The 16,084-nt window shown below is 36.7% G+C and overlaps 1 protein-coding gene across 2 annotated transcripts in view; it reads right to left on the reverse strand.

Moving 5' to 3' along the window:
- Nucleotides 1-16,084, reverse strand: part of CFAP47 (cilia and flagella associated protein 47) — a 431,185-nt gene that overhangs the window by 100,378 nt on the left and 314,723 nt on the right. For both annotated transcript variants that reach the window (XM_046672810.1, XM_046672809.1), the window contains exons 50-51: nt 13,228-13,362; nt 6,532-6,629 (exon numbers count right to left, since the gene is read on the reverse strand). In XM_046672810.1, the coding sequence (XP_046528766.1) occupies nt 6,532-6,629; nt 13,228-13,362 (233 nt within the window). The remainder of the gene's footprint in view (nt 1-6,531; nt 6,630-13,227; nt 13,363-16,084) is intronic.

Raw genomic sequence — 16,084 nt, forward strand, 5'->3', positions numbered from 1 at the left:
TTATAAAACTTTTAAGAGGAAATTTGAATACTTACATTCATTTTCAAACAAATCTAAAACATTTTTAGCATTGAAATATAATTTATATGTTTATTTTCTTAAAATAGAAAAAATTTTGAAAGATTTAAAAATATAAATTAGAGCAGGTCATTCTCTCTTTGCACTCTCTAGTGACTTCTAATTGCACATGGAATAAAATCTCTCATTTTGCCCTTTGAGGTCCTACAAGATGTCGTCCTGCCGACACCTCTAATCACAAGTCAGTCCTCTACCATTTCTGTCCAGACTCCAGCCTCATAAGCCTTTTGTCTGTTCGCGGAATGCCTGGGCTCCTTCCTGCTGGGTCTCTTCCCACCAAGCTCATTCTGTCCTGAGGGTTTGTGCATTTGTTAGTTGCTCTACCCGGGTGCACCACCCCAGTCTTCATAGCACCCTCAACATCACCTTGGACTGTTTTTTGCTCGTAGAATTACCAGTCTAAATTTATCTTGGTCATTTATTCTCAGGGTAATGGGTACACTGGATGGACTAAACTTGGTGGAGTGTAATGTGAAAACAGTTTCTCTCCCACTACTGCTCTTGAAACCAGGCAACATCTCCCGTTCTCCATCCCGTTGTTTTATTAGTATGGTTCTCGGTGCTTGGAAGCCTCATTTTCAGATATTTAAAGAAGTGCGGAACCAACACTTTCATCTCACATACAATGAATGCTTTTCCTGATCTTCCGTCCCTGGTACCCCAGCTCCAGCCCCAGGACTTCTAGTAATTTTTCAGATGGCTAGAGAGGAGGAAGGTGGACACGACCTGCTCTTTTCAATCCCCTGCTCTAACTTCCTCTCCTCCTGCAATCACTGTGCTAATACGGCCCTTCAGGTTACAGGATGTAGATAGGATGAGAGGTAAAGGAACAAAGGTCATTTACTTAATTGGTGCTGGCTGATCTTCTCCAGTTGACCTTCCAGTTTCCTTCTCTCTTCCTCTTTCGAGCATTACCCCATGGAGACTCTTTCTCCTGGGTTCTTCTCACTCTAGCAGAATGTATCTTGAGGCAGATCCTTTTAAAGCAGCCCAAGCCCAGTCTCCTTCCACGGAGTAGAATCTACTTTGATCCAAAAGGTTTTGTCTCATGCCAGTGGAAGTGCAGCTGCTCTCACTAGCCATTTTCCCTCCATCCATGGTCCAATTTGTTAGCAGGAACGCACCAAAATCCAATAGACGCTAAACTGTCAGTTTCCATTCTTTAAAGAAGGCACTCCCACTCTTTTTGTGTTCTGGCCATTATATATATAGGCTGGAAGTGGGTGATAGGCTGAAGATTTCTCATCTCCCTTGACATGACAGAAATACCATCTCTCTAGCAAAACTCTGTGCTCCTCTTCATAGCATGAAGATATCATTGGGAAGCAGCTGTCCAGCCAGAGGTTACATTTTCAAAATGTTCTGGCACCCAGGCATAGCCAATTGTCTAGTTCTTTCCAATAGTATATGAATGAAAGTGATATGGGTCACCTCTATGCCAAGATGATTAAGAAACTAGTGGAAATTCTCTTCTCTCCATTTTCTCTTTCTCTACCTACGTGCAGGAACCTCTGAGTCCCTAAAGGATGGGAGGAGCTTGGCTCCCTGGATCACAACATGGAGGATGCCAGCCACCAATAGGGAACAAATGCACCAGACTGTTACAATTATTAAAAAACTTTTATTGTGTTAAGCCATTGAAATTCTGGAGTTAATTTGTTATAGCAGCTAGAAATACCCTAACTAATACATTTAGTGAGTCCGAAACAAATGGCACAGCAACACCTTTCATAACATGGAGATAGAATTATCTATAGTTCTCAGGTTTGTGTCTTTACTTGAAAATCTAGGACAAGAAAAGAATTTCCCATGAAATATCACACTTCAATTATTTTAGTTTTGTTTTCTGTCTAACTGCACCAGAACATTAGCTTCATGCAAACAGAGGCCTTGTTTGTATTGTTCAGCACTGTTCCTCGGCATCTAGAATAGTGCCAGGGATGCAAGAGACAACAAATATTCATTAAAGGACAAAATGTGCAATTCATATGAAGCTTTACTGTTTGTATATCCATCTGACTGTTAATATGTCTGATATTCTGGATAATAACAACTTTAACCTAAATAATACGGCAACCATGTGAAAATCTGACTCAGGAAGAGTTTAAAAATTTGAGTTAACCCAGGCTGCCTCTTTTATGAAGGTTATTGGGTAAGGACGGCAGCCTCAGATGGGAGAAAGACGGTGGGTTAACTTTGTCATTTGAATGCCAGTTCACACATTCTCCGAGCAGGAAAAAATTAATTCACTATTTGCACTGAAAACTTCATGACTTCCTACTCTCACCAGTGTGCCCATAAAAGCTTAATTGGCCCAATGACAATTCACTGTGCACAAGTAGGAAGTATTTTTCGCCGTATCCTCTTCCAGAAGATACTCATGAGTTCATTATAAAAGATTATTTCTGAGGTTCAAAAAACACAATAATATTAAAGTAATGCATATTATTGAGGAAATCTTCAATTTTAATTTTATTCAATTTGAAAACTTTACCAAGTCAATAAACAAACTATACCAAAAGGTATTTTGAAACATACCACATAATTCAGAGGAAGTGTTAGCTATCATCTGTCTTAATAACTTTCCTAAACTGCCAGTGACAGCAGTTCAGAACTCAGAGAAACCAAGTTTGCACCTGTAAATTAGAAACACTTTTGTTATTCCTCTGCATCTGCATGTCACTGCCATTGGTATGTCACTGTGCCTACGGAAGTAATGCCTCACCCACCCACCCCCATCTCCAATCCTCCATCATCCAACCTGAGACATACAGAAAGCAGAGGTGCAATCAAGGCGGGTGGGTGCTAATGCCAGATTAGGAGTGGTATGGCACCGAGGAGTTGTGAAAAAGCCAGAAACTCCTGTAGAGTCTATAGGCCTGTTCACGTGTATTTAGACATTTCCCATAACCTGCGGGATGGTTGGGGGTGGACTATGAAAAGCAGTGACGAATAGGAACATATCTAATTGTAGGGACAGGTCCCTAGAAAGTACTCTTTTGTTTAACTGTTTAAGATAGGTTCAACAGATAGATAGACAGATGATAGATAGATAGATAGATTAGATAGATAGATAAATAGATAGATATAAATTTCTATCTATATATATGTAGCATGGCAGTATATTTTGTGATTTAACACAAATTAGGCCATGAGATATTTAAAACAAATTCCTATTTAAGAATTGTTCACAATTTGTCAAGATAAATTTAAAGCAGAATGCTAATTTTCGCTACCACAACATTTCATGAGGAAGAACAATTTCAATATCATACACAACACCCAAGATACATGATTTTTCACCTAGAAAAATAAAGATTATAAAATATGAAGGAAAGAAGAAAACATATGAGTACTTCAAAATATATTTTTCTTACTATGGAGGCTAAAATTTTAAACTAAAAACTTACTGAAAATGGTTGGCAAACTCACATATGTTATTCTGTATTAATATTTTTATATTTGACATCAAGTGGATTAATAGTGTTTTTAACTACGCTCCTCTCTTACTTGCTTATGGGGAGATTTCTAAGTCTCCGATTATTAAAAATAGACTGAATGTAATCAAAGTTTGATTATAGAATGAAAAAAATCAGTAAAGAAATGGTCATGCAATTGTCACTGACCACAGAACAAATATGATGAAGGCTATGACTAATCTAAAACTTAAAGCATATAAAGTTTTGCTCATACATTTAAGTTTTGTTATATTTATAGCTCCTTGCTGTATACTGAAATTATTGAGTGTCAGTCGGAAGTTAGTAGATTACTCTCATTCTCCCACAGCCAAACTATATGACATACAAGAGATTTTTGAGTTCAAACAAAATGGAACAGCAGCTATTACATGTCAAAATTCCCAGGAGAAATTCTAATTACACCAACAGAGAGTGAACTAGTAACAACCAATTATTGTTTATGGTGAATATAATCTAATTTTTGGAATCTGCTGTAAGAAGTAATTAAATTTATGTGCCTCAAGGGTGTAAATATTTCTTACACAAACCCTATTTTAGAGAGATTCTGACCATTCATTCATCTCTAAGGAAGATATGAAAATTGGGTTGAATGTAATGAAAGGTGAGATGCAGATGGAAAATCAGAGGTGGCTTAGTATCTTGAAAGCTCCATTGCTACATCTGACAATCTGAGATTTAAGTAAACTATTTCTTGAAAGTTTGGCAAAACACCAAATGCAGTCAAAAATATTAGGAAATAATATATAGATGAGGACACCAATTTTAGTGTACTTTGGAAAGTATTCAGAAAGTATCTTCTTCAAGAAGTGGACAAAGGTTTATTTGATGGGATTATTTAAAAGAATCCATGTCATCTTCACCAACTAAATCTTCATGTCTGAGAGTTTAAGAGTGTCTAAGTTTTTACCTTAGGCAATTACTATTAGAAAGGTCAGAAAACTTAATAACTTGGCAATAACATCACCTGTCATTGGTAACCTATGTGTGTAGAACTAGTCGAAAAAGACTACCCTTCTCTCCACCAACCTCAGCTGAAAGTGAACATTTAATTAGTAAGAACCCCTGCCTATTGCGACAAACATAGCAACCTAACAGATGACGGTGCTAAGTTTAGCTCCTATATTATGATGTAAAACTATTCAGTGGAATGGGGGCTCAGGAATTGCATTTTCATCTGTGTAGACCTTGAGAGAAAATTATTTAAATGTCTTTATGAAACAACTATGTTAACTATTCAGTAATATAATTGATAATAATTAGAATCAATCCATACATATATATACACACACACACAAGATGTGTTATAGATAGCCCACTGTAGTACCAAAACCAGGAGAGGTTTAAATTAAAAATTGATAGTAAATCAACATAAACTGAATTAGGATCACACGATAATAATGGAACTTATTGTATGGGGAGGGGCAAGTCCTTTACAGAAAATGGACAGGGGCTGTTAATTGAAGGTATATTATTTACGAAAAGAATGTATTCCTGAAAGTGTATATGCAAATCTTAATTTAAAAAATGAAAACATATTCAAAGTTCATTAAAAGAGACAGGTGGTGGCTTCTTTTTGCTCAGTCTTCTGACATATCCACATAAAATACCCAGATGGTGTATGTTTCTCAACCTGCATGACAATCTTCACCATTCAAGGTTGAGAGTTATAAAAAAATCTCAATTTCTATCAGTATTTTCTTGAAGAGTTAATAAGTCTTTCTAAAAAGGAGGCACTTTATGCACCATTTAATGAGAAGATGCAAAAGTTGTTTGTCTATAAGTAATTTTAGAATTACATCTACTTTTACTAGTTTGTGTTGCATATTTCTACTCATTTCTATTCCTATTTTAAAGATATAGTTAATAAGGAAGCCAATGTTTCCCTTTTTTGGATAGCATGGTCCCAATTTCTCCTTTTATAAAAAATTTTTCGCCTGTGTCCTGATAAAGAGATGACTGTTAATCCAGTAATCATTTTCCACAGCAAGTGATTCCCTAATTAAAGTTATGTCATTTAAAAATAACCTGTAAGAAAGATTTTATTCTACAGTGATAACAGGGTCATGGAAATAGGCCATTTTCATTGAGTAAAATGATCTTATCATCATCATATTAAATCATTTTCCACTTAGAATAAAATGCTTTTCCAAGCTATACTAGAGTGCATTTCAATAGTCTAACCATTCATTTTCTATGCCTCAATGGACATTTACCCAGAAATGAGGTGGGCAAATAATTGATTTATAGACAAAGTATTTTACGTCTTTTCTTATTTTCTATTTGTTGGAGAAAAAGTTCAAGATTCGAAATAATCAATTTTATGAAAAAATCTCTCTGCCTATTTAAAATGAAGATAACCTTTATTTATTATCAATTTAAATATTTTAGTACTAACAATAAGGAAATTAAATCTGATTAAAACATGATTATTGGCAATTAATATTGTCCTCCTATTTCTTTCAAACCAAGACTCTCAATATTTGACTTTATGAAATAATCCTGGACATGGATTTAGTAACACTTTAATAATCCATATGAGACAATTGCATTCTTAGTGATTATTATTTAAAACCTCAAATCTATGCCAGTTGCTCCAAATATGTTTCAAAGTGAAAGGCCTGCTGTGGAAGCCAAGAAGAATCACGACTGAGAGAGTCTCGAGAGCACAATCCTGCTTTTATCATGTGTGTGAGGGCAGCACAGAGGCTAAGGGTAAGTCTGCCCTGGGAAGTCTTGAAACGTGCAGGTAGAATGCTCACCAGGGCAGCCACTATAAGACACCATAGAACTGAAAGATGTTTTCCATAAGCGTTTAAAGTCAGTATTACTGGATTTAAAAAAATACCATAATTTGAATAATTTATCCCAATATGCTCATTTAATATGGATATTTTTTATAGACAGCAATTTAAGTGTACAACAAAAGCTCTGTTTGCAAAAATATAGAGTCTATGAATACTTAATGGGCTCTTACCAGAGCAAAACAGTTTATTTCGATAACGTTTACAGGTGGTCCAGGAGAGCTATGGATCTCAAGATAATACCAGATGCGTAAATTGCTAACACCATCATCTGAAAGAAAAAATAGCGCTTCTTAATATAGGCTTCAGAACACCATACTTAATATAAAAGTATGAGAAACATGAACAGATATCATTTTCAAACTCTTTATGATGGACTCATTTGTTAAAAGAGCTGAGGGGAGGGTGAGAAGCTGATTTCATCACAGTTTGTGATTGATTAAGAGAAGCGCCATCCTGCATGGCCATGAGAATGCCCTGGAAAAGCTCCCTGCCCTATGCCTGCCCCAGTAACTCATTAAGTTCTCCACAAAAATAAACTTAAGACTGTTTTACGGTTAACTTAAAGATTAATACTTCGAAAGAAATAAACCAATCTTTTCCCTGTAATTGGTCAAAGCATTCAGATATTGCATGTAGAAATGTCTAAACATGGTATTTTAATTCACAACAGTACATTTCTAGTACCATAAGAATCTAGTCTAGGGGTCGGCCCTGTGGCCAAGTGATTCAGTTCATGCACTCTGCTTTGGCGGCCCAGGGTTCACTGGTTCGGATCTTAGGCATGGACCTAGCACCACTCATCAAGCCATGCTGTGGCGGCATCCCAAACAGAAGAACTAGAATGACCTACGACTAGGACACACAACTATGTACTGGGGCTTTGTGGGGGCGAAAAAAAGAGGAAGATTGGCAACAGATGTTAGCTCAGGACCAATCTTCCTCACCAAAAAAAAGCATACTTCAAAAAAAAAAAGAATCTAGTCTAAGGACAAAGTCAGGAACAGTTCATGAGATTTCTGGCTTCTTGGGAGTGTGAAGAAGGATCCTAGCAATTTAGCCCAAAGAAAGCTGGAATGGGATATGGACCAAGTGGTGAAAAAGATATTTATACCTGGATTCCTAATATTTCTTTAAAAAGCAGGTGTTTCTGCCACTGGTGATGTCCAAAGTCACACTCTCGAATCCTGAAACCAGAACCCTGGTCTGTCACAACAGCCCTGTGTGGCAGGGTTTGTACTGGCATCAAACCCAGGTTCTTTCCATTCATTCTCATCTGTTCAGATACTCACTTGGATATTCTTTATTCTCCAGTGTTGGGCTAGTTTACAGTTTAAGATATCCTCCAGTTTCAGTTAACTGTATGCATCTTCATATCAGTATTGTCATGTTTTAAAGATTCCAAGAACTGCTATGTTTGATTAACTTACTTAGGTAAATCACTAGCGTCTCTGGGCCTCAGTTGCCTCATCGATGAAATAAGAGGCCCAGACTAGTGGAATTCTCAGTCTCTCTCTTCTGCAAGAGAGAGTGTATTGTTCTGCATTGCATTGCATGCTACCGTAAGGCACTGAATGACATTGTATTGCATTGTACCGTATTGTATTGCATGGCATCGTTTCTTATTGCACTGCACTGTTTTGTACCACACTGTCCTGTATTCCATACTATTCTAATACTTTAGCTTTCAAGCAGCACTTATCAAATTAGCGGATGTGAGACCAATTGAGACATTCAGAGCAATCAGATAGTGAGAGGGAGAAAGACAGGAGGTCTGGTGAGTTCTTATTACAAACACCTGTGAGAAGTTCTTGAGGGCGCACATACCTCCACATTTTGAATTGCCTCTTGTGCTTATTAATTTACAGACACTAGTTAATTCCCTTAAAACTATTAATGTTCAGAGAATAAGTTACCAACTTTATACTGATGTTAGTTTACTGAGGAAACCTCTGCTCACGTTTGTATTGGCTGTTTCTTCAATTCTATGTCAGTGCTTTAAATGCTTTTATGATGTTTAAATGTGACGTCTCAAAATAAAGTTCTTAAAATGAAAAGTGTTTCCTCTTCTAGGTAGCTCACGTATATTTTATGGGTTTTTCCAATGCTTTAATCCACAATGAACTCACAGGGAAAATAATTCTGGAGAGAAAGTGTCTCTATAACTAAGAAGACTGAATGCTCCATAACTCTGCATTAGAGCAAAGAGCAGTAAAACGGTCTGCTCATCTGTGGTCTGTGGAATGAGGACTGTATTAGTCAGGGTTCTCCAGAGAATGCGAACAAACAGAAGAGGGGTGTGCGTGTGTGTATAAAGAGAGAGAGAGAAAGAGAGACAGGCAGAGAGAGATTTATTTTAAGGAATTGGCTCACATAATTGGCTAGGTAAGTCCAAAAGGTGCAGGTTGGGCCAGCCGGCCTGGATCTCCAGGTCCAGGGAAGAGCGACAGTTTGAGTTCAAAGGCAGTCTATTGGTAGAATTTCTTCTTGCTCTGGGGAGGTCAGTCTTTGTTATATTAAGACCTTCAACTCATTGGATGAGACCCACCCACATTATGGAGGGCAAATCTTCAAAGTCCACAGATCTAAATGTAATTCTCATGCAAAATCACCTTCACAGAAACATCCGAAATAATGTTTGACCTAATATCTGGGCACCATGGACCAGCCAAGTTGACACATAAAATCAGCCATCACAGGGACAATAACACCTCCTATTTGTAATTGCTGTAACTATCACATAAGGCAGTGTTGTGATAGTTTATTTGATTTCTACATTGCTAAAAATGTACAGCGAATATGAATGTATTGGTTAGAGTGGGATTAGTGGTGATTAATAAGAACAAGAAAATTATTAAACTTTGTTTAACTACAGGCTTTGAACATATTAAATTTTCTTCTGATTATAAAATCAATAACGCTCTCTATAGAAATTTGAGAAATTCCTGAAAAGCTCAAAGAAGATGAAAATTAGTAATTATTTCATGACCCAGAGAAACTCCTTAATTTTTTTGCATTAAATAATAGGCTTAATATATCAAAAAAGACATAGATATAGATACACATATACATATATAAATACACTGGGATATACCAATTACATATAATTTACTTATTCAAATGTGTGTATATAGATATAAATATGCATACATATATCTAAATATATACACATTTCTATAATTCAGAGAATATTCACTATTAAAATTTTATTTTCAATTGTTCCACATAATAAATCACATAAGGAACATTCTTATATAAAATATTTGTGCATATCTTTGGTTATTTTATTATAACAAATTTCTTAGACTGAAATCATTGCATCAAAAGGGATAAACAATTCTTAAAAATTTTAAACATATTGCAAATTCTCTCTTCAAATTTTTATTAATTCAAACTCCCATTATAATACCTAAGATTATCTCTTTCAACCTGACCCTCATTAAAACTGGGTGTTATGATTTTTCATATTTCCCTATTTGGGAGGTTAAAAAATTCTTATTTAGTTTTCATTTCTTTTTTGTCCCAGCTTTACTGAGGTATAACTGACTATTAATAATTGTATGCAGGGGCCAGCCTGGTGGTGCAGCAGTTAAGTTCGCACATTCCGCTTCGGCGGCCCGGGGTTCGCCGGTTTGGATCCTGGGTGCGGACATGGCACCACTTGGGCAAGCCATGCTGTGGTAGGCATCCCACATATAAAGTAGAGGAAGATGGGCGCGGATGTTAGCTCAGGGCCAATCTTCCCCAGTAAAAAGAGGAGGATTGGGGGTAGATGTTGGCTCAGGGATAATCTTCCTCCAAAAAAAAAATTGCATATATTTAAGGTATACAACCTGATTGGATATATGTGTACATTGTGAAATAACAACCACAATCAAGCTAAGTAACATATCCATCACATCACACAGTCACCATTTTTTGGCAGGGGGAGGTGAAGACACTTAAGATCTACCTTCTCAGCAAATGTCAACTATACACTACTATATTATTACCTATAATCAAATTATTGTACATTAGATGTGCGGAACTTATTCATTTTGCATAAATGAATCTTTCCTAATGGAAAAGAAATACACCGCTGAGCAATTTGTAAGAAAAAGACCCATGTTATTATAGGGGATGGAGGGTTAATCCTGTCTGAGTAGGGATATGGGAAGACCTAAGAATCGGGGATATGGGTAATATTATTAGATGCATTTTTCCTAGCTCTTAATCTACCTTGCAACCTGTCATCACGCAGCTTAGTAATTTTTTATTAGACATCACTCTATTTTAGTCCATCAACATGACACCATAATATTCTGATTTTCTTTCAAGGTTCTTCTGCCTTAGATATTGATGAGGGTTTAACTCTTAGCATAATCCATCTACAACAGTCATCTATTCTTTGGCCTCACCTGCATGATTTCAATGGACGAAACCTTAAACCTTTACAACCCGTTTTATTATTTTTTTCACCTTGTCTCTGCTCCAAATATTCAACTAATGACTGGATCTTGTCATGTAATGTCTTGCTGTCACATCAAAATCAGGAAGTACAAAACTGTGTTAATAAGCGTTATGACCTCCTAGACTTTTCTGTTTCTTCTTGTTGAGTTTAGTAAACTATGCTCTAACATTGCTGCTTTGGCATCCATTTTGCGTGCCCAAGTGCAGGGGCTTGAACTGACACTAACCCTTCCTGCTAGCACATGCCCTAGTGACAGCCTGCAGTGTCACAAATAAATGTAAATGTCTGACAAGTAAGAATGCAATGTAAGTCCCAACCACTCTGTGATAAGCAGTCTTCCCTGCCTCCCAGGGTCATCCCATAGTGCACGGCTCAGATAAAGCCCCATGAAGCTTACCAAAAACCACCACTCTTTTGGGTTTGAACTGATCAATCTGGCCTTAACCCAGAACCCCAAAGCACTCCACCCAAGGATCCTAATAAAGGCATGTGTCCCAGGTCCTTTTCTGCTCTCTCTGCCTGCACCCTGCCTTGACCTCCCTGTGTGGCCCCTGGAGACATGCAGCGTGCCTCCTGTAGGACCTGTGAGTAATAAACTCCTCTATTTCACTTTTTTTTTCCCCAGGAGAAGATTCGCTCTAAGCTAACATCTGTTAACAATCTTCCTTTTTTCTTTCTTCCCCCCCTCTTAAAGCCCCAGTACATAGTTGTGTATAGTCGTGAATTCTGGTTCCTCTATGTGAATGACCACCACAGCATGGCTACTGACAGACGAGTGGTGTGGTTCCACACCCGGGAACAAACCCAGGCCACTGAAGTGGAGCATGCCAAACTTTAACTGCTAGGCCATCAGGGCTGGCTCTCCCTTGTAGTCTTTTGTTGAAACTTGACTCATCATCCAAGTTGCCAGGTGCTACTTAACAGATGTTAATTTAATTAAGACACAACACTTCTAAATTTCTGTCTTAATATTTTTCTATTCACCAAGACATAAACAAACCTTGTTATATTTTGGAACCAATCCCTTCTATCTATCTCCTCTCTCTAGAGTCATCTAATGCTAATCTCTGAAATGTTTTCCATCTTGAGTGGTATTTCTTTATCCCCATCACCACCATAAAAGATATTGTTCTCTTCACTTCAAACCCAGTTTTCTGTTGCAGTGTCCTAGCTGGCCCCAACTGCTCTTCCCTTTCCAAATCATTTTGCATAGTGCCTGAATATCAATCTTAATCCATGTATTCTTTGAGGGTTAATTTTATGTGTCAGCTTGGCTGGACTATGGTGGCTAGTTGTTTGATTAAATACCAGTCTGGATGTTGCTGTGAAACTAGTTTTTTAAAAATGTGATTAACATATAAATCAGCAGACTGTGAGTAAAGCAGATTACCCTCCATAATGTGGGTGGGCCTCCTCCAATCAGTTGAAGGCCCTAAGAGCAAAGACTAAGGTTGCCTGAAGAAGAAGCAATTCTTAGTAAGGACTGAAACCTGGAAACCCTGCCTGAGCTTGCAGCCTGCCTGGGCTGCCCTGGGGAAGGAATTTGGACTCAAGACAGCACCAGTAACTCCTACCTAATTTTCTTCCCTCCTTACCAGCCCTACAGATTTTGGACTTGCCAGTCCCCACAATCATCTTAGCCAATTCCTTAAAATGTCTCTTTGTCTTTCTCTCTGAATATGTGTATATATATAATATTGTATTATTTATATTATACCATAATATAATATATTATGGTGGTGTCTGTTTCTCTAAAGACTCCTGACGAATACAAATTCATTCAATAAAGATTTCTTCCTTGGTATACCTCTGGGTCTCCACAACTTTGCTCTTGGTGACCCACTCTTCTCTAAAGCCCTTTTATGTCCCTGCTACTCATCCATAAGAGAACTCATTCACCCATTCTCCAGGAAAACTGCCCTGACTATTCCAACTCTCCACCATCTCATTTTCCTTTGAATTTCTACTAAAAAGATACAGTATTGAACAACAGTCAAATAATATAGGAAGGGAAAAAGTATAGCATTTACTTTCTTTTCATATGGGAAAGATTGCTATCATCTCCTATATTGACATAGGAAAGAATATTACATTGTTAAAATAATATACTCATTAACATTTTATCAGAAATGTACTGTAACTTTTTGTTTAATAATGGAAATATATATAAAGTTTTCACTTATGAAAGAGTAGGCAGACTTCAAGCTGAAGTATTATAATCTATTAATGTTAAAAGCAGTATGAATCTAGAAAGTAAGCCACACAAAGTTAATCCTGAAATAATACAACAAAATTCTTACCGATATATGCAGTACACAATTGTCTATGTACTATGAGTGTAAAGTATCTATTCATTTCAAAGTGAATGATGAGGCTTTATGAAGACTAATCGTGAAACTCCACATAATAATAAATTTACCTGAGTCTTCCTCCTCAAAATCTTGGGATAGTTCTGATAATGATTTCTGAAAGGAGGGTATTCGATCTCGATCTTGATCAGAGTCTTCCTCAGAATCATCATCTTCTCTGCTTTTAACGGAAAATGAAATCGTACCTACAACACATTAGTACAAGATGGCAGATTAAACAGGGATTCGTTTTTAGAATGAAAGGTCAGTTTCACATATCAATGTTGCTCTAGCTTGAAACTAATAAATACAAAGCCAAGCATAAATTCTAGGTGTTAGTATCAGAATTAAACCTGATGGTGGTACTGAAGAATTTAATGGAAAGTTCAAGGAAATATTTTCAAAATCTCCATTAAAACGGTAATTTTTAACAGCTTTCTTATAATTAAGAAAATGTGGCAAATAATAGAACTGTATCAGCTTTCAGAAAACTTACTGGTCTTGGGTGACTGTTCTTACATATTTTCTTCCTAAATCATTTTTAACACTATTTATTACCTAATTTAAAAACTTTTTATTTTGTCTTATAAAATACCCTAAGCATGAATTTTCCTTTAAACACTTAATATGTAAGATATAATTGTATTACATATTAAGTTGTCAGTGTCAAAACTTGGCACTCTATCTGGAATTTTTGTTACACTAACATTAACTTAGAAAAGATTAGTATTAATTTTTACATTGAAATTAATATACATATGGAAATAATTCAGAATTGGCCTTGATATCTCAATACCAGCTTGCCATATTCATATTCTTCTTATTCACATTTAGAGAATGGTTCGAATCTTCTCCTTTCCCCTCAGACTTCCAACACTTCCTTCTCCCTCCTCATTCCTAGTTGATCATCTTGTTTCTATTTCACTAAGAAAATTGACACTTTCAGGAAAGAACTTCACAGTCCCCTCACCACATTGACCAACTCTTCGCATCGGTGACTGTATCTTCTGGCCTTCCTCCTCTATGAATCCGGGACCAGCCCTTGGATCTGTGCACTCGATCCCCATCTACTCCAGTCTAACAAGGACCTTGCTACTATAATGTTCCCCACTCTCTTCTGCATTTTCAATTTCTCCCTCTTTCAAACATGCTGTAATAACACCTAACTTCCAAAAAGCCTTCTCTCCATCTCATGTGTGTGTGTGAATGCATCTATTTGTATGTTTACACACACACACACAATACTTTGTTAGGTTCAGTACTAAAATCTGGAGGAAATGCACAACATAAATCACCAAAAATGACTCAAGGCATAAATATATTCATGGATATTAAACAAATTTTTCTAAAAAATCAAAGAGATATCTGGCACTGATCTAAGCAGGTTTAATAGGTGACTTCTTTCAAATGGGAAAAGAACAGAATACTGTCACACTATTAAGATTTTTAGAGAGAATTAAAGATAAAGATAAAAAAGAGATAAAGTTATGGTGGAATATTTAAAGCTAAAATAAAACATACCAAAATTTAATAGAGATAATATATAGGAATATAGATTCAAATAACTTACACCTGCCAAAAAGCCCAGGAATTAAAACTAAAAATTCCATTACTCTTTCAAATTGTTATTCTTAACACTCTTGCTAACATTCATTTCTGATGAGAGTGTTGAGTAACAGCCCCATCTTGGACATTCTTGGTAAGAATAAAAATTGGTATTACATTTTTTGGATAGTAATTTTGCAACATCCACCAAATTGAAAATGCAATCCCCTTTGACACGCCAGTTCTCTTTTTTATCCTATAAATAGCTTATATCTTAAATCTTATCCCCATAGGTAAACTAGCATAGTATGCAAAGAATTATTTACAAAGATGCTGTAGCAATATTATTCATAACTGTAAAAAAAAGGATGTGATTTCCAGTTTTTATGACTAGTTACATGAATTAAGATATACACATACTTGGAATACTATTCATCTAGTCAAAAGAAAGAAAAACCTAAGAAAAGTGAATTGAAAAACATCCATGATAACTTTGAGTGAAAGCAGCTATTTGCAGAGTTTTGTGTCTCATATCATCCATTGTGGGGGGGGGGGGGGAGTTTGTGTGTGTATGTTTAAAGGATATGTATGAATATGAATTGGTATTTGGACATTGTTTTGTCACAGTTCTGGAGGCTAGACATCTGAAATCCAGGTGCCAGCGGAGTTGGTTCCTTCTGGAGGTTCTCAGGGAGATCTGTTCCACGCCGCTCTCCTAGCTTCTGCTGTTTGCCCGCAACCCCTGGCACTCCACGGCTTGTAGATGTATTACTCCAGTCTCTGCCACCATCTTCACCTGGTGTTCTCTCCTGTGTCTATCCATGTCTATTCTCCTCTTCTTATAAGGACATCAGTCATATCGGTTTAGGGCACCCTCTAATTCAGTACGACCTCATCTTAATTTGATTATATCTGCAAAGATCCTATTTCTAAATAAGATCACTTTCACAGGTATCAGTGGTTAAGACATTAACATATCTTCTTTGGGGACACAATTCAACCCAGGCCAATAGACAAAACAACATCTTTATTATTCCTTATAACTTTATATATGGCTTTAACATATATTTCCCTATTTGATTTCAATTATGTCACTTCTTCCATTGTTCAATCTCCTCTTGACGTCTTGAAAATAATTGACTCATATTTTTTCATATTTAATCCTGTAACTATGAATATTTATTGTAAGTATATGAGATGATCACTTCTTAACTAATTAAAACCAACAATGGAACACCTGGGTTCATAACTGGGGTTGCCTGTTAATGGCTGTGTGCCTCAGTCTCCAAATGTGAAGTGGAGGTGACACTGGTAGCAGCTGGTGACACTGGGTGTAGCACCCTCTGGGTCTCTTGGAGGGATCCTCACAGTTCACTGGGTTCC

Source organism: Equus quagga, chromosome 10 (genome assembly GCF_021613505.1).
Source record: "Equus quagga isolate Etosha38 chromosome 10, UCLA_HA_Equagga_1.0, whole genome shotgun sequence".
Taxonomy (NCBI): domain Eukaryota; kingdom Metazoa; phylum Chordata; class Mammalia; order Perissodactyla; family Equidae; genus Equus; species Equus quagga.